General features: G+C 34.3%; 3 protein-coding genes across 5 annotated transcripts; 1 reads left to right on the top strand and 2 right to left on the bottom strand.

The window, feature by feature from the left end:
• Window positions 1–1,301: 1,301 nt before the first annotated feature.
• Window positions 1,302–2,162, bottom strand: UQCR-Q (Ubiquinol-cytochrome c reductase ubiquinone-binding protein). Its single transcript, XM_085200200.1, has 2 exons — window positions 1,900–2,162; window positions 1,302–1,476 (listed from the first exon to the last, which is right to left on the bottom strand). Exons 1-2 carry the CDS (start codon window positions 2,051–2,053, stop codon window positions 1,382–1,384), a joined length of 249 nt encoding a protein of 82 aa, XP_085056326.1. The 5' UTR covers window positions 2,054–2,162; the 3' UTR covers window positions 1,302–1,381.
• Window positions 2,163–6,361: 4,199 nt separating this feature from the next.
• eas (ethanolamine kinase 1) lies at window positions 6,362–12,627 on the top strand. Its single transcript, XM_085200196.1, has 7 exons — window positions 6,362–6,716; window positions 6,788–6,924; window positions 7,619–7,802; window positions 9,176–9,264; window positions 11,038–11,264; window positions 11,700–11,928; window positions 12,446–12,627. Exons 1-7 carry the CDS (start codon window positions 6,582–6,584, stop codon window positions 12,510–12,512), a joined length of 1,068 nt encoding a protein of 355 aa, XP_085056322.1. The 5' UTR covers window positions 6,362–6,581; the 3' UTR covers window positions 12,513–12,627.
• Window positions 12,628–14,048: 1,421 nt separating this feature from the next.
• Hsp110 (heat shock protein 70Cb) lies at window positions 14,049–24,773 on the bottom strand. Of its 3 annotated transcripts, none has more exons than XM_085200185.1 (15): window positions 24,436–24,773; window positions 23,858–24,098; window positions 23,504–23,645; window positions 22,387–22,523; window positions 21,438–21,592; window positions 20,914–21,116; window positions 20,711–20,829; window positions 20,068–20,214; window positions 19,787–19,904; window positions 18,691–19,001; window positions 17,990–18,124; window positions 17,702–17,911; window positions 17,280–17,422; window positions 16,826–16,994; window positions 14,049–16,286 (listed from the first exon to the last, which is right to left on the bottom strand). In XM_085200185.1, exons 1-15 carry the CDS (start codon window positions 24,549–24,551, stop codon window positions 16,137–16,139), a joined length of 2,496 nt encoding a protein of 831 aa, XP_085056311.1. In that variant the 5' UTR covers window positions 24,552–24,773; the 3' UTR covers window positions 14,049–16,136. The 3 variants fall into 3 exon arrangements, with proteins under 3 accessions (XP_085056311.1, XP_085056312.1, XP_085056313.1); XM_085200186.1 differs by having other exon boundaries at window positions 17,990–18,103; window positions 24,436–24,771; XM_085200187.1 differs by having other exon boundaries at window positions 18,766–19,001; window positions 24,436–24,763.
• Window positions 24,774–25,430: the final 657 nt, after the last annotated feature.

Genomic DNA, 25,430 nt, shown 5'->3' with positions numbered 1-25,430 from the left:
ATTTACTATTAATGAGTAAACTGGAGAACTGCCTTTTTAAAATATGAAACATAACACAGTGTATTAATAAATAATTCAGTAGTATAAGCGGGCGAAGCCGTGAATGGGTCGCTAGTATTATACAGAATAGTGATAATAAATAAATTTAATTAATTAAACTTTAAAGTATGCAGTTTTTCATCTATTTTGTCTTATGACGTTATCATGTAAGCCTGTAAGATTACTGACTTAACGGACAATCAATTTTTAATAAACATTTTTTTTTCATATCCTTTTTTTTTCAGGGAGGGTGTTAAGCTTAAGATACTATGCTTTTCACTTTTCGCTGACAAAAGCAAAAATGAAATTATTTCATTTCGTCGAATGGGAAACGAACCCATCACCTTTTGCACTTCTATTTACTACCTTACATTGACTTGTTGCTAGACCCAACCGTTTTTGTATGAATTCTAAACAACATTCTTTATAAATTATGACACTAATTGAGGCTACCATGCCACCATCTGGGAACATGTGGAAGTGGGTAATTTCCATTTTTTTCCCTTACATCTAAAATCTGCTTATGTGTGGTTGAATGTTTTTTGGTGCAGTTCCAGTTAACAGCTCCCTAAACTTAATAGTTTCTATGATTGTATGGGCTAAGTTATACTTTTTTATTCTGTTGATTTTATTTAATAAATCCTTAGCTTAATATCTTGCTATACTTGTAGTCTCATTGTACATTGTGGTAGTATAGTGCTCATAGTGGTAGCTTCTCTCTTATGTTTGGAATGTCAAGTACACACACAACTGTATTTCAGAATTTTTTTTACCGCTGGAGAAGATTCTTAGTGTTATTTAGAATTTTCTGTATTATCTCTCAAATAGAGTTGCCAGCAAACCTCCTGAATTCAATTCCATAGGCCCAAATTGGGTTGTGTCATTTGATAGATATTTATATTATCTGAATTAGTATTTACTATTTTTATATAGTGTAACCTTAAATAGCCTTCTCCAATTTTTACTTGCAATCTCGTTTGCTCTAAGTAAGAATTTATGGTTAGATAAGAGAAGTTTAAGTATACAGAGAACTACCTTTATGTTATATTTTATATTTAAACTTGTGGGGATTCAATTACTTTTATTCTTTTCTTTAATTTGGTAACAAAGTAAATCACAGCATTTGATTTCACCATGCAACATGCAATGTCAAAAAAATTGGGAAATTAATATCTTAAAACTAGGTTCTCTCTGCCTACCTAACTCACAAATTATACTAATAAGTATAAGTACTAAATTACAACAGAATTAAATTACAAGCATAACACAAAAACATGTTTATTATGAGATAAATAAAATATTTATTAAATTAGATACTATACAACTACTTCATAGTTCTCAATTATTGATCATTTTCGAAATCTGCTGGATTCTTGCGCCCAAGTCTGTGGTGTTCCCTTTCTACACCTTCAAATACAAGGTATCCAATTATAAAAGCTGCAAAATATAAAAGAAATATTAAAAAAATATTTTTTTACTTATCAAATGGTTTTACTGGCTGCCATTACTTTTATGTTTACACATACAACACTATATTGAGATTAAAAGAAAGAAATTAAAAGAAATGTTTTTAATATATTTGACATTTACCTATTGACGTATATTTCACAAAAATGAGTTTTAAGTTTTAAAAAATATACTTCAATTTTCAGAACGCCGCAATCAAAAACTAAAACCTTAAAGTTAGTATATTTTTATATGTATGTATTAGGTAATAAAATGAAATGCGCAATTTTAAATTTTAAAATTAACTAAACTTTTAAACTAAATTTTAATATAACAAATTATTTCATTAGCTTAATTAATTAACCTTTTAATTAAAAATTGACTATTTCTACTTTAAAAGATCTTGAAACTTACGCGGTGCCACTCTAAACACACTTTCACGGAATCTGCGAAATATATTTGGAATACCATTAGCGATAGCTCCTGCATAAGCACGTTGCTCATGAGGCGATAACTTGTAAGTTATCAAACCCCTGATTTTAGCCAATTCTCCAAAATGTTTTCCCATTTTCTAAAATCAAATTAAATATACTAAGAAATTTCAATATATAAATTACGTAATTTCGAAAAGTAACAAGCTCGATTGAAGTTAAGTTATAGGTAGTATAGATACATACAAAAATGTAGACCGCAGAGTAGGAGCACAGACTAAAATAAACCAGTGTCTTATATTAAAGTATTCTGTGCACTAGGTGCTCAATAATTACTCTGAGAAAAACTCGAATCGTACTTTTCGATCTTTTTGGCAAAAACATCTGTGCATTCGCTTGTCAATATACTTTTCGTAAATGGCTGGACAGATTTGGATTTTGGAAAATTTTGTGAGTTATATTGCAATGACTAGCACCCCACACAAAATATTATTGTCAATACCATATTGCCATCGCATTGTATTGAGGTCATGTGACTGTAACGCGACGGTTGTGGGTTCGATCCCCACTCGAGGAAGTGAAATAATTATTTACGTTTATATTTCCATTTTTTCGCTCTGGTGTCGAGGTAAAGCGCGGCGTTGACTTCTGCCCCTCAAGACGCAATGCCTCCAGAATTCGGCAAAAAGAAGGGAAAAGAGTGTCTTAACACTACAGCGTGAAGCTGATTTATTTTTCTTTCATCACTCACTCGTTCGACGTACCCAAACCAGCTGAGCACGTTCTTCTTCATTCTCACTGTGACATCCTCGCTAGTACCTATCTAGTAGTGTATCTCATAATTGCGGATTCGATCAGTTAAGCTGACTCCGCATATCCTACGAGAGATCGCATCTTCACGGCATTCATCTTTCTTTCATTCTTCTTCTTCTTCCTGGCATTAATCCCGGCTATTACTGGGGTCTGCCTTCCTACTTAACCTACTCCACTTTGCACGATCTTTTGCGTCCTCGGTGGTTAGACCATTGGCTCTCATGTCCTGCATCACGACATCCAACCAGCGCTTCCTTGGGCGTCCGGGAGGTCGCGCCCCAGGAACTTGTATAGCAAGGCACTTGCGTCCGACATAGTTCTTAGGCCGGCGCGTAACGTGGCCAAACCATCTCAAGCGACGCTCTTGGAGCTTATCCGCTACGTCACGGACCCCAAGACTACCTCGAATGAATGTGTTGCGTATGCGGTCAGACCGCATGACGCCGCACATCCACCTCAGCATCTTCATTTCCGTGACGTGAAGCTCCTGAGTGTGCCGAGATAGTGCTGGCCAACATTCGCTGCCGTATAAAAGAACCGGTCGGACGATGCTCTTGTATATCAGCCCCTTGAGCTTGGGCGGTATTCTGCGGTCGCAGACCACACCAGTGACCTCCCGCCATTTGGCCCAGGCAGCGCTTATCCGGCCATGGACATCGTGATCGATGCCTCCAGACTCGTGCATAACGGATCCAAGGTACCTGAACTTCTCCGACTTAACGGCTGGCTCAGGACCTATAAGGATGGTGCTCGAGTCCCGGCTCCCGCAGGCCATGTACTCTGTCTTCGACACATTTAGTTTAAGACCGCCGTTCTCAAGCGTACCCTTCCAGAGGTTCACTTTACGCTCCAGCGTCAGTCGGTTCTCGGCAATGAGTGCTATGTCGTCGGCATACATCATCAGCCATGGAGGCTGGTCCTGGATGTGAGCCGAGACAGTATCGAGCACCACATTGAATAAGAACGGACTAAGAGCCGAGCCCTGGTGAACTCCCACTGTAATCGGGAAGGGTCTAGTGTCGCCAACAGCAGTCCTAACCATAGAAGCGGAATCGTGGTACATGCCCCTGATAATCTCAATATAGGCCTCAGGGATCCCTTTGGATCGCAATGCCCACCAGATACACTGACGAGGCACACAGTCAAAGGCCTTCTGCAGATCTAAAAAGGCCACATGCAGAGCTCTCCTTTTTTCCCTGTATGCCTCCATCAAAGTTCTGAGGGCGAAAATGGCGTCCATGGTGCCCGATCCTGGCTGAAATCCATACTGAGACTCAGAGACAGTACACTCTCGGCGGAGCCTGAGGTCGATCATGCGCTCGAAGAGCTTCATGGTATGACTCATAAGCTTAATGCCCCTATAACTGCCACAATCTTGAACACTGCCCCTTCCCTTGTAAATAGGGGTAATAAAGCTAAGCCGCCACTGATGCGGCATCTTACCAGTGTTCAAGATATGGTTAAAAAGGTCAGTAAGCATGAGCACACCAAGAGAGCCCAACGATTTCCACGCTTCGATCGGAATGTCGTCAGGTCCCACCGCTTTTCCGTTCTTCATGCGTCGAAGGCAATTACGTGTTTCGTCAAGGGTTATTGGGGCAATAAGTCCGAGGTTAGGCGGTGGGTCGTGATGAAGACTGCATGGGTGCTGAGTATTCAGCAACTCCTGGAAGTAGCTTCTCCACCTCTCCTTCACAGAGTCATGATTACAGAGCAGCGTGCCCTGGGAATCTCTGACGCAAAGACATTTTGCGATATCTTGCGTCACTTTATCCCGGGAACGTGCCAGTTTGTAAATGAGCTTCTGCCCCTCCACAGTTTCAAGTTTATCATACAATGGTGACAAACTCTCACTGCGGGCTCTGGCTACAGCTCTTTTACTGGCACGTTTAGCTACTGTGTACTCCAGTCTGTCTTCAGGAGAGTTGGATTCCTGCCACTTCTTAAAGGCAGCCTTCTTTTCACGAGTCACCTCCTGGACCTCGTCATTCCACCACCATGTCTCCTTGTCGATGACACGTCCTCCCCTAGAAACGCCAAGAACTCGCCTGCCTGCCGCAATGATTGCCGACTGAGCCCGATCCCAAGCCTCCTGAGCAGTCTCGGTGTTAGTCGAAAGATTATGACTTTTCACCTCTGCCAGGAAGTCGGTCTGCATCGGTCCATTCAGCAACCACCACTTGATCCGAGGCCTACGTTTCTCGGCTACTTTCTTCTTCGGAGTGACGTTAAAGTCCATGACAAGAAGACGATGTTGGGCCGTTAGGCTTTCGCCTGGAATGACCTTACAGTTAGTTACCCTGCCCATATGACACCGTCTGGTCAATAAGTAGTCTATTTGAGTTGAGTGGGACCCGCACTTATACGTGATAAGGTGCTGAGAATTATTTTGGAAGAACGTATTCACGACGGCCAGATCAGACGCAATACAGGTTCTCAGAATGTTTTCTCCCTCTGCATTGCGAAGACCGTGCCCAAAACCCCCGTGAACACGTTCATACGGCTCAGCGGCCCTACCGACGTGCCCGTTCAAGTCCCCCCCAACTAAGACCAATTCGGTAGACGGCACAGCAAGTAGCACCCCTTCATACTGCTCCCAGAATGTCTCCTTTTCGGCCGCGCTACATCCCGCCTGTGGAGCATAGGCACTGATTAAGTTTGTGATGATGCCCTCAATCAGTACCCTCACTCGCATCAAGCGGTCGGAGCGACGGTCAACTTCAAGGAGCCCATTCTGAAGCTCTTCAGAAAGCACTACCGCTACACCGTTTCTACCCGAAGGTGACCCAGTGTATATAAGCCGGTAACCCTGTCCGATGTTACGGGACTTATTGCCCTTCCAGCGAGTTTCCTGGAGGAAAGCACACTGGACCCGACGTCTCATGAGTACATCTGCGAGTTCCCTGCATCGTCCGGTTAGAGAGCCAATATTCCACGTTGCAAAGCGGAGTTTCTGTCTGGGTACTCGCGTCTTTAACCGTGCCCGTACTTGACACGGTAGCCCTTGCCCACTTATCGCAGGTGTAGGGCGATGTGCCTGCGCGTCGTTTCGCGGCGACGCCCTAGCCGTACCCAGTGTTTCTTTTCTCTTTCGGTCCATTTATGTGGCGGTTGGCGGTTTTTAAATGGAGCGACTGCCGTCTGACCTCCAAAACCCCTTTGTGGGGAAAAACCGAGGGGAGAGGAAAATAGAAGGGGTAGGATAGGTAAAAGGAGGGAGCTAAGGAAAAGAGGAGGGGAAGGGGGGGAGTTAGGACACCATTCTTACGGACTGGATGAGGATGTAAGAGTGGCGGCTCGAGGATCCGGGGTCGCGTACCCGTATGCCCACAAACAAATATCGGACAGATATTAGTCAGGACATCCTCTGGATGAATTCATCTTTCTTTCATTCTTCTACTGTAATACCCACGATCCGCTGCCGTATAACAACGTCGGTACTTATAATATATAAATGAAATTTAAATATTAAAATCTTTTCGAGAAAAATAAATAAAAAATTGAATTATAAATAAATTATTTCATTGTTAATTATTAGCATTTATTGATTTTTTTTTATTAAATATTCTTTTGTCCTCAGAAACGAAAAAAAATGTAGATATGCGAGCTGTCACCTGTCAAAATACTATATTGTATAGAGGTACCTACTCCGTGAATGTAGGTAGATAATGGTTAAATTAAACAAATGTACTACCACGAATATTTGATATTACAGCTGAAGCTATGCCGTCGGTGACTTGTTAGTGCCCCGCTTCGTATATATAGTGTCGGCAACCGTAATGTTGTTTAGTTTCGAAGCTTTCCGCGTTGGTCGGACATTTCTTTTAAATATATAAGAAATTTAAAAATAAAATGTCCCGAACTTGTGATGCCGCTGGTCACCAGTTTATTCCTATTGAGGTCGACGAAAACAATATTTTTGCGGGAATATACAAAATTTTATCAGTTATCAAACCAAATTGGCCTGAAAATAACATAAAATTTAAGGTTGTTTTAAATATTTTTCAAATCAACATTTGAAATTGACATGTAAATAATAATTTTGCTATCGTTTCCAGTTATTTACTGATGGTATTACAAATAAACTTGTTGCCTGCCAATTAAATACTGAACAAGATAATACTGATAATATTGTACTTGTTAGGATATATGGAAACAAAACTGATTTACTGATAGATAGAAATGCTGAAGTAAGGTAAGAAATGGATTTTAATTTTTTACTGTAGAATTATAATTTAGTGGAATTTAAACTTATGTGGAGCTACATTATGATTTAAAGTCAATTCATATTTCTTAATTAATTTTAATTTCATTAAAAAATGGGGAAAAGAGATTGATAGAAAAGAGAATTGTTAACCAAGAAAAATCTCATTATTTAAACTCGAAACACAAAACTTTGCTGGATCATTAATTACTCATTATACAACAAAGAAACAATTTTATATATACTCCACAAAATAAAGATTATGATAATAAAAACTAAAATAGTTGTAGCTATAGCAACAAAATATTATATACTTTAGTATTATAATACCTCACGGAGCGCATTCTTGAGATAAGTCAATAATTAGTTTTAAAATAAGATCAAGATAAAATAACACAAATTTGTAAGATCTTAACATAATCAATATATTGAAAAGTTGTTGGCATGCTATATAAAAACTATAAAAATTATTGAACAACTGAACTTTATATTAAAATCATTACCTCTTTTTGTTACATTCTTTTAGCATAAATTTAATTAGATGCGTTTTTGTGTAGTTATGGATGTGCTTTGTCTGTGAGTCATACTGTAAGATACTATTTATTGTATAATTTGGAAAGATTATTATATAGTTCAATTTCGAAAGATTCTAGAAAAGAAAATAATAAAAATATAAATTTTTTAGAAACATCACTATACTCAATAAAAGTGGATTAGCACCAAGAATTTATGGTGTCTTTAGAAATGGATTGTCATATGAATATTACCCTGGCGTGACCTTGAACCCAGAAACTGTAATACAGCCAAAAATATGCCGACTGGTTGCACAGCAAATGGCTAAAATGCACAAAGTTAAACTTGGAGATGAAGTAAGTGGTTCCAGTCATTTCTTTGTTATTTAAAATTACCACGACTATTGTTATAATAATCATATTTAGATAATATAGGTCACAAATTGATCTCGAACGTTTTGAGGGGGAATAGACAGATATAATTTATAAAATAATAGGTTCAAATTGATGCTACATCCTTATACATCGCGATATATCAATTGGTGTGATAGTTTATTGTTGTTGATTATATTATTTATTATATGTGAACTGATTGCTTGTATTTTGTAACATTTATGTAGAAATAAAAGCAACTTGTGTAGCAAAGAGTTCTTCTAATCTTATCTGCCAAAGTCAATAGGTTTATCATATTTATTTATTAAAAAATGTTAGTGGTAATAGCAAAATTTTTACAAAGAATTGTAAAAAAACAAAATCTTTTTTTTTTTATTTTTTAGGTTTTTGCCTATTGTATTCTAATACTTCTTATAGTAGGGTAGGCAGGCAAGGCAGGAATCTAATATTAAGATACTTCGTATACATTAAGACTCTTTCTTTTCCCCATTTTCCTTCAAATTCTACAGGCATTGCGTCTTGAGTGGCGTAACTCGACGCCGCGTTTTTGCTTGTATTTCATATATAATATGAAATATGTCATTTCTTTGAATTGTGCTGCGCCAAGACTGGCGTCAAAAAATACTTTTATACGTTTTTTATAACTCTAAAAATAAAAATATTAAACGTAAGGTCCATTGAATCCCATATAATACACAAATTGATATTCTTTATTTTTTATTTATATCATACGATGATTTTAAATCGCCAACGCCGCATTACTTGCACTAGCTTATTTATACTTACCTCACAAAATACATGATAGATATGGATAATATAAAATTTAATCTAGGTTGCAACGTTTTCATGATTATTTTAGAATATGCTTACTAAGAAATGGTTGGTTTAACTACGAGTTTACGGCTTAAGTACATTTTACTATGAGTTTTTAATACGTGCACAAGCGTGCGATTTTTAATGGACAGATAGGGGGTTCGATTCCCACTAAAGTACTTAAATGAAATATTTAATGCAAACTCAACCAGCAATGCCTCCAGATTTCGGCGGAAAGTAGGGAATGGGAATGGAGTGTCTTAACATTAGGTTCCCAGGTTCCGCCTACCCTGCTATGTGCGGGATACAACGTAAAGCTAAAAAATCACAAATGTTTTGGAATCTAAAAATACACTAAAAAATCTTTGTCCTATAAAGTCAGTCACTTCACTGAACGGCACTATACTTAATATGTCCTTCAAACTTAAAGTCATAAATAAAATTTATTTATTAACGATTTCATTTCAGATAAAGGGAGAACTTAAATGAGTTTTTACTTTAACTGATATTAAATTTACTTTTAGATTAAACTAGAACCTATGGTGTGGGATAAGATAGAACAATTTTTATGTCTAATACCGGAGAGATTTACAAACGCCAAGAAACAAGAGAGGTAAGAATAATAATTATACGATTGATTCAAGCATATTTTATCAAAATCACATTTATATAAAACAAATGAAAATATTTGTTTATTTATTTCAAAATAATTGAAACTAGAATACCTACACTTATAAGAAAATGATTCTCTGAGGATAAATACTTTGAAACGGTGTTTAAACTGCGTAACGAGGTGCGCGACGTAAATACTTATGTACCTACTGTGTAAGTAAGTTTTTATTGTACACAAAATAAGTCTCAAACTCGACTCTAGTACATTTCCTCAGCATGACATTGTTTGTGTCCACCAAGGTTGTCTTTAATATAAATATATTAAGGTTATATTCCTACTTAACATGCTGGTATTGACATATATTTAACTTTCAAAAAATTTTTGTTAACATTTAACATCATAAATATATTTTTAACAATAACAATGTTTGTATGAGCTTTATATAACTGTGTATTTAAAAACACTGATTCTTACTAACTTGTGACTTACTTAAGAGGTGATTTTACTACTGTACTTCTACTTCTAGTGCACTGTACGGTATACCTTATCGAGCAATATAATATGTAAAGTAGTGAAAATGTATGTACGAATGTAGGACACTAACTCAAACGGTATAAACCAGAACGCCATATTCGTAGTGAACTAATATAGTGAGTTTAGTTTTACAGAAACATTTATGTAGTTGACTGGTATTCATATAAATGAATAACAGTCAACGATATTAATAATTCTTTTTATTTCCTCGTTGTTGGTAACGAGCGCGGCGTTGAGATCCGCCTCTTAAAACGTAAAGCCGTCAGAATTAGGCGTACAGTCGAAAACGAGATGGTCTTAGCCGTAGGTTCCTTCAGCCTGCCCTGTTATGTGCGGAATATAGCTTGAAGCTAAAAAAAGAATAAAATTAAATAACTTACTTTACTACTAATATAAGTTAGGTTGGATTTGAACTAACCACTAACAATTATTTTATTCATGTATAATATGCCGGATCCGACTGGTTTAATTAGTTAGTTGGCTGTAACGTACGTTAGGTACAGGAATAAAATGGAAAATTTTAGAAATTCATAAATAAAAGTGTTTAAGGGAACTAAAATGTAATAATAAACCTTTTTACATGTTTTCAAAACTGATTGACTGATTGATTTTTTTTATTATTACGCACTAATCTCTACACAATCGCTGTAATGAGGTTAACATATTTTTAAGATTATTGTACCTATTATATTTATTTTTTTAGCTCTGATTAGTAAATTAATCAAGGAGAAAGATATTAAAATGATATAATTTTTATCTACTTACTTTAAAAAAAATATCTGTGTCGTGTGCTATTTCTTTGCGCATCTTGTGTACAGTCCGGTCAATAAGTGGCGGCCCTGAAGGTATAGATGCCTGCGCAAATTTGTTTTTAGTAGATATTTTTCTTGATTTTGAATATTTCCTTGTCGAGTGAACAACGCGCAAGCAAACAACAATAAGTTCAAAAAACCTAACTTCAATGCGGCCACAACTTGTTGACCGTACTGTACCTAACCTGTATTATACCTAATTATATTTCTCTTACATTTTTCTTTCATTCACTTGCGCATACCTAGCAGTTGGTAAACCAGAATGTTTTATCGCACATGTTGCATATATTATGTTTTTTTACATACAAACTTTGAAATCCTTTTGATATTTTAATGAAGGTAAACATAGAGAGTAGACACTTTTTACATAACTATATAATCTTTATAGCTACAAGCAATATAGCATTAACATTGTTGACTTTTGTAGATTTGCAAGTAGCTTTGGATCGGTAACCAGACTAAGGACAGAGTTCGAGCGTCTAAAGTCGCACTTAGTAAAAACAGAGAGCCCGGTAGTGTTTGCTCACAATGATTTGCTTCTAGGAAACGTCATCTACAACGAATCTAAAGGGACCGTATCCTTTATCGATTACGAATACGCCTCGTATAATTATCAAGCGTTCGATATAGCAAATCATTTCAACGAATTTGTTGGTGAGTGAAAAGAAAATAAAATAAAATATTTAAACGAAATAGCTTGATGTTATAACAAAACTGTTATTTATTTGAGTCCATTTTAGTTTCTGGCTAATTTATAAAGCTGTAAAGTATTTCTATATTCTGTTCTAATTGTCACCATTCGCTTTTATAATAATGTGAAAATTCTAAAGGGTTTCTTAACTTTATGTTGACTTGTTTATACTTAATTGCAATACAGATAAAAAAACAATTAAATTGTAATATGTCTGTATTGTACAGTATTACTTAATTTGGTTAGATTGTCATTAAAACATAGTAACTTAATTTAAATTGCCAGATGAAAAAAAACAAAAGATAATGATAGTTTTGATATTTTAAAATAACATTGTTTAAGTGCATTGGAGAGATCAAGACGATTTTGTTTCAGATGACACAAAACAATTTTTGCAGGTTTATCTATCGATGATATCGATTATAGTCGATACCCCACCAGAGATTTTCAGATGACGTGGATAGAGATATATCTCAAAGAGTATTTGGTGGATCACAATCCGCAACTTTCGGATATTGAAAAAATATACAAAGAAGTCCAACAGCTGTCGTTAGCTTCTCACTTTATGTGGGGCATTTGGTCTCTTGTGCAATATGAACTATCCGACATTGACTTTGATTTTGGCAGGTAATTAAAGTACTTTTTTTTAAGCAGGGCAAATCTAGTGTTAAGACACTCCGTTTGTTATTTTCTTTTTGCTTCATATTTAAATATTTAAGCGCTAGCTGCTACGTTAAAAATCCACGTATACATAGATTGAATAGCCGGACCAAACGTTTTTGTCTTTTAAAACAATATACATATTACGAACAGTTTACATTGTAATGGTAAGTAATGATAAAATTAATGCTGCCGTCCAAGTACCTAGCATTGAGATAGATTAGATATGCCTTGTCACTGCGCATTGGAATATTTTATGCTCAATTATATTTTAAGATAATTGTTATGATAATGATAGACAAATTACCTATACTTAACATACGACATACAGCGGCTAACTGACTGGCGACGGTTGTGGGTTCCATTTCTACTGAGTGAAATGAATTATATTTATTTTGTATCTCTGGTAACAAAATAGCGCGACGTTGAGTTCCAGTTGTAATGTTAATGTAAATTACGTAGTTAATGTTTAATCTAATTTCAGATATGCCGAAATACGACTTAACAGGTACTATGAAATGAAAGATGACATTTTTAAAGAATTACTCTGACTGTTGCAAACAATGGTAGGTATATCAGATAAATTGTGAAAAGTTGAATGTACTGTAAAATGTTTAAATATAATATAATTTATTATCATGATAAATAAATGTATGTTGCCTCCTATTTAATGTTTCATTATCAGCCTTTTCCGAGTTATTTATTTTGTATAATATATAAAGTGATAGTTGAACTGACAGTTCAAAAGAATTGTAACTTAAATAACGCTATTATCTGTCAATTGTAATAAATAATTGTTATTGAATTATAAATAAATTATTGAAAATGGGGAAGCCATTTGGTAATTTAGCACACATTCGAGGAATTATTTACTACTCGATTTCTCCGCATGAGCAGAAACCATTTGCACGTGCTATTAGATACGGCATCATTAACTTTATACCACGCACGTCTGCAACCATCTTAACATGGTTACCAGGTATCTCTTATACTTATTTGTAAGAATCAACAGAAAATGAAATAAAATATTTGCTATTATTATCAGTTACATCAAACTGGCGAATGTGGTTATAAAAAAATGTGACGTTCATTTTTATCTTAGACTAATTAGTATGTAAAAAGGACGATATACAAATACGATGTATAATCGTTAGGTACCTAATTACAAGCTATTATTTGTCAGTGGCGCGTGACGATACTATTATTTATCTTTATTGCGGCTTTGTGCTATACCTACTTAGAAATTCCATATCCTTATCCATATATTATGTAAGGTAATAGATATATATAACATTAATATTATTTTACCGTGATTGTCACGATGGTTATGAGATCGATCCTCAATTGGAGGGAAGAGGCGTTCATTACTTAACATAATGTCTCCATTCTGGATCTTGGGCAGGAAGTGTTAAACCAGGTCCTCTTTGCTTACCTTGCTATGTGCAAAATAAAGTTTAAAGGTTCAATATGTATTACTTTTAGCAATAATCTCATTTAGTTCTTAAAATCGAATGTCCAATACAATTGCAATATCAAAAATTTCTATTAAATAAACTTTGATTGATTATAGTAGACTGGTAAAAATGGAAACACTTATGTAAAAGGAAATAGCACTTAAAGTAGTATAAGAGTACATTGTTAATTAAATTACAGAAGGCGTTAAAGACTTATTTGACATTTATTATTTTAGCCTTTATATGTGGTATACTGATATATTACGGTGTAGAAGACGGCCATCGTCGAAGGTTACGTAAAAATCCACTAGATTATATCAATGATGTATGAAATATACTTATTTGGAAAACAAAATAAAAGCAGCAAGTACTAAAATGTTTTTTACCTTACCTAAATTATTAGAGCTTTTTTCAACTTAATTTTTTTTAACTAATTTAAACGTTATGAAATTCGATTCTATTTATTTGCTTGCTTTGCTTAATTTCATTTTATTGTTGTCATTAATTTTCAAAAATATTTGAGCAAGCCACAGAGCACCCACAAGCACTATGTTCCATAAGAGCCATCTCAGCTATGTGGTCATGATATTAAAATATTAAATATATTATAGGTAGGTAAGAAAAACAAAACCATTGTTAAAATCATCCTTTTACTAAGCTTTAACATTAAGAATGCACAAGATAAAATAAGTTTGGTTGAACCATTTAATTTAAAATATACACATGTAGGCCAGAGGGTATTTTTTTAATTGTTAAGCTGTAAGACGCAGTTTGTTACAGTGATTACTATTTAAAAATAAAGCTATGTTAAAATGTGATATTGGTATACCTATTTATATAAGTTCCAAGAAATTTATACAAAAAAATATATATAACCACCTCTATAACAGAGAATACGAAGACATGCTGTTGTGGAATGTTACTACATTAGATTTCTTTTATAGCAGTCAGTCACCATTTAAAAATGGCTTATAGAAAGTGAAAATAATTTTAATGAAGTGCAAAGCAAACCGAAGGACACACAATGGTTTTTTTTCCATGAATTCATATTAAAATTTATTAGTAAGCTTTCACAGTGCAATATATATAAATATATATAATCTAACATTACATTGAAATTCATTCAGTGAAATATTTCTAACTAGTTAAGAACTTAGTGATTTGACGATAAGGTCATGGGTATTTTTCATGTTTATCACCTATCTAATATGAGCCTATGTTTTAGTTTGACAAATGTGTAATAATACAGAAAAAAAAACATGACACCTACATACTTAAATTATTTTTAATGGTTTATTATCAATATCAACTATAAGAGTAAGCAATACTATTATTACACATATTGACTTATCTTGTTGAAAGAAATAATTTAATCAATTTTATCACATAAAATACATGTAGCAACAAAATAAAAATACACAAACCACTGTAACCAGAAATTGTGAATAACATTTAATACTATCAAGTATATTATTATATAAGAAATGCGCTATTATTATTAAACTAAAATAGTTTAATTACACATTTTGATCAAAAATTTTGTTTAACATTGTGGTTTGCCACATGCTGTTAAGTCAAAGAGAAATATTTACTAAATAAAGTATATTAAGTATAAGTTTTGTTTTTAAAGTAACTATTTAATGTGTGTACTGAAAAGGCTAGTTAATGGTTCATTCAACTAAATAACAGCTTTAGACACATATTTATATTTAAACTGGCAAATATTAAGTTGCTTTGCAATAATTTTTACAATTAGCATTCGTTAAAATAAGCCAAATTATTAAAAACACAAAAAAGTGTGTTATTTAAAATGGATATCAGGATAAAATTAATATATTAATTAGTTTAACTTTAATTTAGAATGCCAATCATAAATAGGAATTGAATACATGGCATGATAGCAAGCAAACTTATACACCAATCATTTACAGGAAACACGCGAGATTCAAAAGAAACCATCTATTTTAAGTAGTGATTTAATTTAAATTGCAATATTTTTCTAAATGTCTGTTACAAAATACACAACTATTATGCCATGTTCATATACTGCTGAATTAGGGTATTTGACGTTTATGTAAACATAAACAAGCATTTTGTATTGAATGAAATTGTACTTTAAAATGTACATAATTGTTTTAGTTTGAGACAATAATTTATTACAAAACAGCTGCCTGTGACAACTTTACCAGATATGGACCATAAATGGGTCCTTGACTTTTGTTATTTATTATTATTTATATTTTAACTTAATGTACAATTCAGATACATTGTTGCACCACTCAGTATGTGATGTAACCAATCAATATTATATGTTCACAACGCGAAACATTTTCTACTTCATATTATTATGCAGTTAACCCTTATATACATTCAAATTTTACAATTTAATTTTAAGCAAAAAAAAACATTTCGATGAGTTAAATAAAGGTTATATTTGTTGTTAATGTAATTCGTCAAATACCCTTTAGGGTGATTCACACTAGTGCCGATCACGGTTCGTTCTCGGTTCGATCTGATTAAAATATTCTTATATGAGAAATATGCTTATAAGTGTGATTCGACCTGAACTTGTCTCTCATAGTATCTCATATAAGAATATTTTGACAGACCGAGATCGAACCGAGAGCGAACCGTGACTGGCAGTATGGTGTGGATGCGGCCTTAATAATTTTGGTTAGGTTAGGGTGTCCAAAGCGTCTGTAGCAGCATGTGACGTGCAGTTCAGTCGACATCCATGGGCTCGGTGTTGGCGGCGGGCTCGCTGGAGGGCTCGCTGGCGGGCTGCTGCCCATCGCCGGTGGGCGCCGGTGGCGGCGTCTTCTCTTTAGGCTTGGGTTTGCTTAAGATTGGATTTACCGTGCTCTCAAATGACTGCAATCAAATAAACAGTCACAAAATATCAAAATAATAAAAGGAACCAAGTAGCCATTAATAAAATTATTGTAAATATAAAGATAATATTTTCTGGTCATATAATAAATATTGATGATAATATACATACTAACAGTATAGAACTATGGAAAATACACAAATTATAAAGGATATTAACTAGTCACGACTAACAGGTTAAATGTAAGAAAGCATTTTCTTTAAGTGTTTCTTTAAAGTAAAGAATGTTTTAGAATACTTAATATTTAATAGTTTGTTCCATAACTGTAAAAGAACCATTACAAAATGTTGAAGAATGTCGTGGAATTTTAGTACAAGACTTCGATTGGATTGCAGACGGGGATGTGAGTGTAAACATTTAAGAAATCCTAGTCCCAGACCCAAAGATCTGCCTGCTCACTTCACATAACTTTAGAGTCCCCAGACTTGTTCTGACCCCAAGATGATGCACAGATCCTTCACAGATTTTCTTGAAGTAATTTATGCCCTTCTTCTATATTCGGGATACAGCGTATAATTACCTGTCTTTCCTGTCGTATTTGGTGAATAGTGTGTGGAGGCGGCAGGTGCTTGGGCGCGTGTGCGAGCCGCTGGCGCGCGCTCTCGAGCCACGACAGGGCGTTTTTGGTGGCGTCCACCACCTTCTGCATATCCGCTTCAGCCAAGTGAGCGTATTTCGCATCACCGGATCTGTGATAGATCATTAATGTCATTTCATTATAAAACGTTTTTTATTATTATTGAAATATGTATTTGTATTTAGCTTCACATTGTATGTTATATATTACAAGGTAGGTAAAGGGAACCTAGTTTTAAGACACACCATTCCTCATTTTCTCCAAATATTCAAGACATTTTTTTTCATATTATTTAAATATTTTTTTATTAATTTTAAATCCGTTAGTATGTATTAAATAATTTTTCATAAAAACTATCGTTAATTATTGACTTACATCAAAATATGATGGTACATACCTATACAAGTCAATAGCTTTATTGGTTAATTGGATTGAAAGAGCAAACTCGTCGAGAGCGCCAGGGCGAAGTTCAAATTCAAGCCGTCGCTGTTTAATCGGCTCACCTTCTGTTCGCAGTTCACCCAATTTATCACTGTAAACCTATATTGACAATAGAATTAGATATTAATTGTCAAGACTAAGAAAGTTGAAGTAACAAAGTAGAACGTTCAACGTCATTTTATCAATAGATTTTTTTAAAAATTAAGGCCAGTCGTGGTGCAGCGTTCGACTGTAAACGCGACAGGTTGTGGATTCGATTCCCAGTCGAGGAAGTAAAAAAAATAATATTTAATGCTATGTGATACAGCATAAAGCTTAATAAAACAATTATGAGTCATTGTAGAGAAAGGACAATAAATCTCAAGTTACATAACTGACCTGTCTATTTTGATCCTCGCCTTCATCGTAAAGCCATTGTTCAAGCGCATCTAGCTGGTTGACGAGCTTCTGGCGTTGGTCTTCTGCCACAAAGTCATGAAGAACTTCTCCTTCAGATAACTTTCCTCGCAATTCGTATACATATTCTTCGAGAGCATTACGTGCATCGGCACGTTCTTTTTCTTGACGATCTTGAGCTTGCATTTTACCCTGAAAAGAAAACGGACATCGTGTCTAAATATTGACAACATAGCTAGAATTTTCATAACGTTTCTGATATATTCATACCTCTTGTTCCATGTAAGAATTGAGCTCGTGCTGAGAAAAACCGTGAGTCTGAACGTCAATCGGTAGCTCCACAGTTTTCACTAATATCTTCTTAGATTTATCCTTGGATTTATCCTTTTTGTCATCGTTTTGATCCTGAAATAAGCGCGAGCAGCTCAAAACATTAAAATAACATGTTCCCCACCATCACATCATCATCGAAACATTAATATCGTAAAAAATTAAGAAGGCATATGTACACGATACACGATCTTAATATTTCGAAGAGATGCGATGACCCATTTGCACCTAAAAATCACAAGCAGTAAAAACTTATACTAAAAAAATCTTACATCATCCAAGTAGTTGCTAGAATAAAAAAAAGAAAGTATAATTGAACAAATGCAGGGTAAACAAAAACATGCGTGGACACAGAGACAATTTACTGAAAATATTCAACACAACGAAAATTACAATTTGTATCTTCAAACGAAAGCCTGATGAAAACACTGTGCAAATGAGTAAGGGTGGGGAAGCCGCAAACCGCGTGATGTCTGTTGCGCTTCCGGACAGAACGACACTAGTAATAAAACCAATAAACACTAATACTTTGAATTAAGAAAAAAAACAAGAATAAAAAATCGACAAAGATTACTAGAGGATTTTAAAGAGTCGGCCGGGCCGCAACACACACCACAGCGCACAACGCTACCGACACATACCCCGCTGAACCAGTGTCCTACTCTCTGTGTCCACGACTGTCTTTGCTGCTCGGCGTGCATGTCGTCGTCCCTCACCTCTTGGCTGTCGGGCCCGTTCGGCTCCTGGCCGTTGGCGTCGGCCGGCGCGTCCTGGCTCGCCTCGTTCGAGTTCTCCATCTCCACGGTCTCGTTCTGAGCCGCGTCCTGCTTCTTCTCCACCAGGGAGGCGGACGCGACAGTCACGATGCCGTGGATGTTTACACGGACTTTAAGTTTAACCTTTTGCGATTCTCCTTCGGCAGTTGGCTGCACGTCTCTTATGTTCCATTGTCCTGTTATTGTGCGTAATGTTTACAATATTGCAAGTATCAGTATAAGTAATGATTAATTTATAATATATCGCTTGAAAGGCTATCTTGGTCTAAATCTCATTTTGTAAACTTCACACTAGAGCCGTTTATGTTTCGGTTTTTAGAATAAAAAAAGTTAGATATATAACTATAATACTTTTATTATAGATGTATTTATCAACAGGTTAATTATATAATTTATACACTCAGTCATAAGCAACTTGTTTTTTTAATTCTGATCAAATCAGAAAAATTACGAATCAATTTTTACCAAAAAAACAATAAGAATAACAACGATAGTAAATAACCTTCGTCTACGAGTCAGGATGGAACTTGTCTTGTATTTTTTTTAACTTAGAGAATAATTCAACACAAACCTCGGGTTTTTATATTGGGTTATTTATATTCTTAACGCAAGACTTCAATAAAATTGGATGTTTTGTGGTATGTTGTACTTATATATATTTAACTATATATAAGTACAACATACTATTCGATGGCATTCATAATTACTGTTATTTCGTTATTTAAGGTTAACTAAGAATCATATTGTAATGTTATATAGCTTTCCTGAGGGATGTAGCTTTAACTTAATAATGTTTTTGATATAAAATATACTTGAATTATTTTGTTCAAAGTTAATAAAGTAAAACAAAATCCGCTGATTTAAAATATGTATATAACTTATAACTCAATACTCCCATAAAGCATAGACCAATTAGCCTTTCAACTGTCGATATATTAACCTTAAAAATATTTTGACTCACCAATGAAACTATCGGGATAGATTGCTTGATCAGAGTAATAAGCGCGAACAGTGAATGGTTCTTTTCTGTAGAAGGTAAGCATTTTGGAAAATGGCGCAGCATGGAACGGCGGGAACACCTAGAAGTTTTTATCAATATAATACGTAATTGTATACACAAGGTAAAAGAAAATTGCAAAAAGATCATAATATTTACGAAATATTGTTATTAAAATGATATTATTATTAGAAAAGGAAAGTAATGCAGATTAATAAATTAATGATGATGTAATAGGTGGGTACCTCCATGTCGCCGTCCTCGCCGCGCGCTGCGTCCCAGGCGAGGCGCACGGCGTAGGGCTGCGCGTCGGTCACGTTGAACTCGCGCACGCGCACGGCCGGGCTCAGCGTGGCACACTGCAGCGCGCACCCGCGCGACACCGCCTCGTCCTGCCAGCCAAATTATATATTATATATAGTATATACCTTTCTTGTAGACAAAGCGCGGTATTAAGTTCCGCTACTCATCACACATATCACGAAAATTGCGCGAAATGTGGAGGACGAAATGTCTTAACATTAGGCTCTCTGTCTCATTTTATTATACATCATAATTTTTTACACTTTACAAGGTCCTACAAAATATAAGTCAAAAGTTTAAAATTGTTGTATTTGGACTCTGCTATATGAGAAATAAAGCACCGATACCACAATACTAATTCTAGTGAACTACATCAATAACTACAGCACTAAATGTAGAATAGTGTATATATGGAACATCCTATTTTTAGTGATATAAACTGATGCACTAGAGGTAACGCAGTATAATCATTACTTAATTTCTTCTTTTTCTTAGCTTAATAGATAGCAAGATGAACACAAAACATGTTATGTTAAGAAACTCTGTTCTACATTCTCCATTTGTTCTTCATTGAGTAACACTGACCTGATTCAATGTTGTAGATGCCTGTTTGCCAAATACTTGTTCAATGAGACCCTTGACTGCCGGTATTCTAGTAGAACCTCCGACAATTTCTACTGAGCTTATGTCTTCAGGTCTCAATTCTAAAAAAATATATTGAATCAGTTAATAACACATATGAAAATTATTAATAACTTATAGAATGCATACAAAAAATTTACACATACTCGCATTATACAAGATTCCTTTCAAAGTTCTTTCAATTCTGTTGAATGTGTCGCCACAAATTTGTTCCATCTGCGAGCGTTGTAAATCTCCAGAGACATCACGTTCTTCCATAAAGCATTCAACATTTAATGGCAGGCGGGTGCTGTTTGCTGACATTTGCTTTTTTAGTTTCTCCACCTCTTGCAAAAGGCGCAAGAAAGCCCTGAAAACAAATAATACATAGATATTACACTATAACAATTATCATTATACTTTATACATACTACAAGAGTTATTTTTTTTAGTCAATGGTGTATCCCGCGTACATCACGATCACAGGAAACCTTTTCCGTTTTTCGCCCAGTTTTCGAGACATTGCGTATTAAGGGATTTGGGACATTGAACAAATACGTTATTCCTCCCAGAGGGAATCAAACTTACAAAAGTCGCGTTTTCAATCAAACGCTTGATTATTAACAACCTAAAACATTTATCATACTTTTTATTTGGTAAAATTGAAGAACACTGGAATGCAATAGCTTACCTCTGATTTTTTTTTGCATCAAGTTTGTATCGTGTTACAAAATCTTGACAGAAATATTCTGCCAATGCCATATCTATATCTCTCCCACCACAGAAGGGGTCTGAGGAAGTGGCCAGCACTCTCAATTTACCCTTATTAAATGCGCAAGCAGCAACCTGTAAAAATGTAAAATATTGAATCCTCCATCATGACGCAGTAGAACAACGTCTGACTATAAACGTGACACTTGCGGGTTCAATTCCCACTTAAGGGAACAAAGTATTTTCATTACATATATACTCATTATATACTCTAGTAGTGGCCCCCGCGTAAGTTCGCCGGCTTGCACATTTGTACTGTACACAATTATTTTTTTTTTATTATATTTTAATAATAATTTAATAACATTATTATTTTAAAGACAATGTAGATAAAGCTTTTGTTAAAAAAAATTTAAAAGTCATTGCTTTAGGTTCTATTACATTAAGGCCTCAATAACATTTTTTCTTATAAATCTTCCATATGCAGTCATCGATCAGTTACGATTTTAGATGCGCAGATGTAGATGCTACAGTCAAAAGCAATCAGCATTTCAAAAATGATTATTTATTATATCAACAAATTGTGGACATCAAACATTACCACAAAAAAATAGCTAATGAATTCTGTTATCATACATGTGGTTGTCCTACTTCTCCTAAATATCTCCACCAATTTGCATAATAAGCAAGCATTTTTTTTTTAACATTAGTTTGTATATTGTGTATGGTATATTTTTTTAATGTTTAGTAGTTTTTAAGTATTTAAAGCGCGGCACGGTGTCTCAAGAATTCTTATACACAGCATGATGCTGCATATACATTTTTTTATAATAGTAACTAAAAATATTATATTAGCTTAATAATATTTATTAAGGTAATATAATATATCTAGCTAGATAATTAAAATGTACGTAACAAAATATACATACCTGAAGAGAGCTATGACCAAAGTCCACAAAAACAACATTACGAGGTTTTTCTTCTGGTGCTGGTAAATCTTGTTTGTAGATACCATAAGCTAAGGCAGTGGCAGTAGTTTCATTCATTAGACGCAGAACATTCAAACCTACAATGAAAAAGTTTCTTAAAAAAATGTAGATATAAATATGTTTCATAAATATATCCTTTATTTATTTTTTTACCTTAATCATTATTTAAAACAAAAAATGGTGAAAATTAAACTGAAAACTCATTTTTGAATACCTATTCAAGATAACCAGCTTGACATAGTTCTTTTTTTTATTTTTTTTTTACAATAGGTAGCCAGTTGTCTTGTGGTAAATTTTGATTATTGTGACATCTTTAATGATACTTACAAGATTAAGACAAAAACAACCAAAAAATTAAGAATGAATTAAGAACCAATAGGTCAACCAAAGAATCACCAAAATCGGTCAACCTGTATCTATATTGCCACATAGAAACAAAAATATGTACATACATAGACTGATAAACACATTACCCTCCTTTGCATCATACAGTCAGGCAAAATAGTACAAAGAAAAAATTCAATCAATAGGTGAATAATAATATAAAACTAGGTATGTAAGTCTGAGGTCAAGGTCACAATCATTATAGACTAAGTAGAGCAACAAAGCAAGGCTGACTACATTCTGGTAATTTGTATTAGATATAGACAAAAGTATATAAATTAAAAATAAACCTGTAAGATATAAAGAAAGTTAATAAGTTTTATACAAAATATGCTAGATTGCATATGCATTTAGCCGTGCGGGCAGAAAGGTGCTGGTGTAAATCACTCTGTCTCCATTTCTTACCCAATTTTCTTAACATTAAGCAATGTTGAAGTGAAGTGAGGCGTTGGACACTAAGCACGACTATTTAACCATGAAGTCAATAACACACATTTAAAACATAGGTATGAACAATGTTGGTGGCTATATATATTAAAATATTATATTTAAACATAACATTAAGGGTGAAACAGATAGGGCATGTAGTTTTCTCTGCATACTATACTATAAGCAATATGATATACAGCTAGATGCTAGAAAAAACATAACCATTAGAATTAACAACACTTACCAGCTATGTGTGCTGCATCTAAAAGAGCATTTCTTTCGGCATTGGTGAAGTAACTAGGAACAGATATGACACAATCATTAACTTGAGTCTGAAGGGCAGTAGTAGCTGAATCTTTCAGTTTAGTAAATAACATGGCTGTTATCTGAAAAATCATTTAAAAATATTTTATTATTACTTGAATTTTTATTTTAGTGATATATGTTTGCATTTATATATAAGTGTATATTTTGATTAACATATATGTAAGTTTGTAGCTTGTAAGTTTTTTATTATATTATCTTGTTGATATTAAAAAGAATTAAAGTTAAAGGTAAAATTATATCTTCCTATACACTACAAGTATTATTATTTTACCTGCTCTGGGCTGAAAACATTATCTTCACCAAGGTAATTGACCCTAATTCCAATTCCATCATCAGCCCTCTGTTCCACTTTGAAGGGCAAGTGTTTTAGTTCTTTTTGTACATGAGGATCAGAGTATTTTCTACCTAACAATCGTTTGAAGCCAAATACAGTGTTTTTCATATTTGTTACCATTTGATTTTTGGCAGCTACACCTAATATTCGATTCTTTGGTGAAAAGGCCACACATGATCTGAAAATTTGTTACACATAAATTATCAGATGACTACGTAAAAACATGTACAAATATAACCTATAAAAACTGGCATTAGACAACTTACAAATAACATAAGTGAAAATTTTCTGAAACATTATGTTTTTAAATGAATTCTTTATGAAACAATCAATTGTTTTTAGAGACTATTCTAGCAAAAGATTTATTGACAGAAACAATTCTTAAAATTTGAAATTATATTAATGTAAATTAAATTCATTTTAATAAGGATTAGATTTGATTGATTTATACAGGGTTAGGATTGTCGATGATATATATATAACACAAAACGAAAGAATTGCAAAAGAATACTTACGGAGTACCCCGAAGACTGTAATCATTAGTTATTGTCTCAATGCCACCTGCTTTTGCAACAGCAACATAGCAAGATTCGTTGCCGAAATCAATACCTATAACGGACATCGCGGCCATAATGGTCTCAAATTATTCGATGACAAACACAATTCTTTAGAAACTTGAAAATTCACTCGGTTTTCGGCCTCACAAAACACGTTGCTTAAGTCTGACAAGCAGTCACTTTATCGCAGTAGAACGCCGGTTCTGCTACATACTACACCTTACATAGACATTAGACTCTAGACATTATTTCCTTGTAGGAACCCGAATTTTCTAGAAGCACAGATTATATATGGAAAAGGTAAAATAAAAGCTTTGAAAAACTGATGATAAAAGTTATTTAAGCTTATTATATCAATTATTTCACAATTTTTTGCTAGCTTGCTCCAACAACAGCGTGTAAATATATATAATAGTAAACACTACGTTTGGCGTGGCTTGTGATGGCTGGCGAGAGCTTGTCGTCGATCCGAACTCCGGACCAGTGTCGGTTTTTGAATATAGATTACATAGATCACAGGGAGCTTATTATTTTATACGTAGATCACTGGCAATATTATATGTTTATCGCACACTAAACATTAAGTCATGTGAAGAAAGGAGAGAGAAGCTTCTGTCCGAAATACTAAAGGTGAGGCGAGGTCAGATTAAGAGAGGTGGAGCCTGCCTACCGTTACCGTAAGTATAAAAAAGGAAAAAAAAGGGCGCTGGGGCACAAGGTGTAACTGTAAAATTGACTGGTTGTGGGTTCGATCCCCATTTGAAGAAATTAAATATTTATTTAAATTTATATTTCCATTTCTTTGCTCTGATTTCCAATTAGGTGAAAGTGGAGAACAGAATGTCTTAACACTTCTCTCTGCTTACTCTGCTATATGCGGGCTTACATACATATTGATATGATATTAAGTATACATATTGATATATTATAAAAAAGGAGGTAGTTAAATTAAA

This window comes from Heliconius melpomene, chromosome 17 (genome assembly GCF_056956725.1).
Source record: "Heliconius melpomene rosina isolate 202511_hmr_F chromosome 17, ASM5695672v1, whole genome shotgun sequence".
Classification (NCBI taxonomy): domain Eukaryota; kingdom Metazoa; phylum Arthropoda; class Insecta; order Lepidoptera; family Nymphalidae; genus Heliconius; species Heliconius melpomene.
The sequence above is the reverse complement of the archived record's forward strand: the minus strand, read 5'-3'. Positions and strand labels throughout refer to the sequence as shown.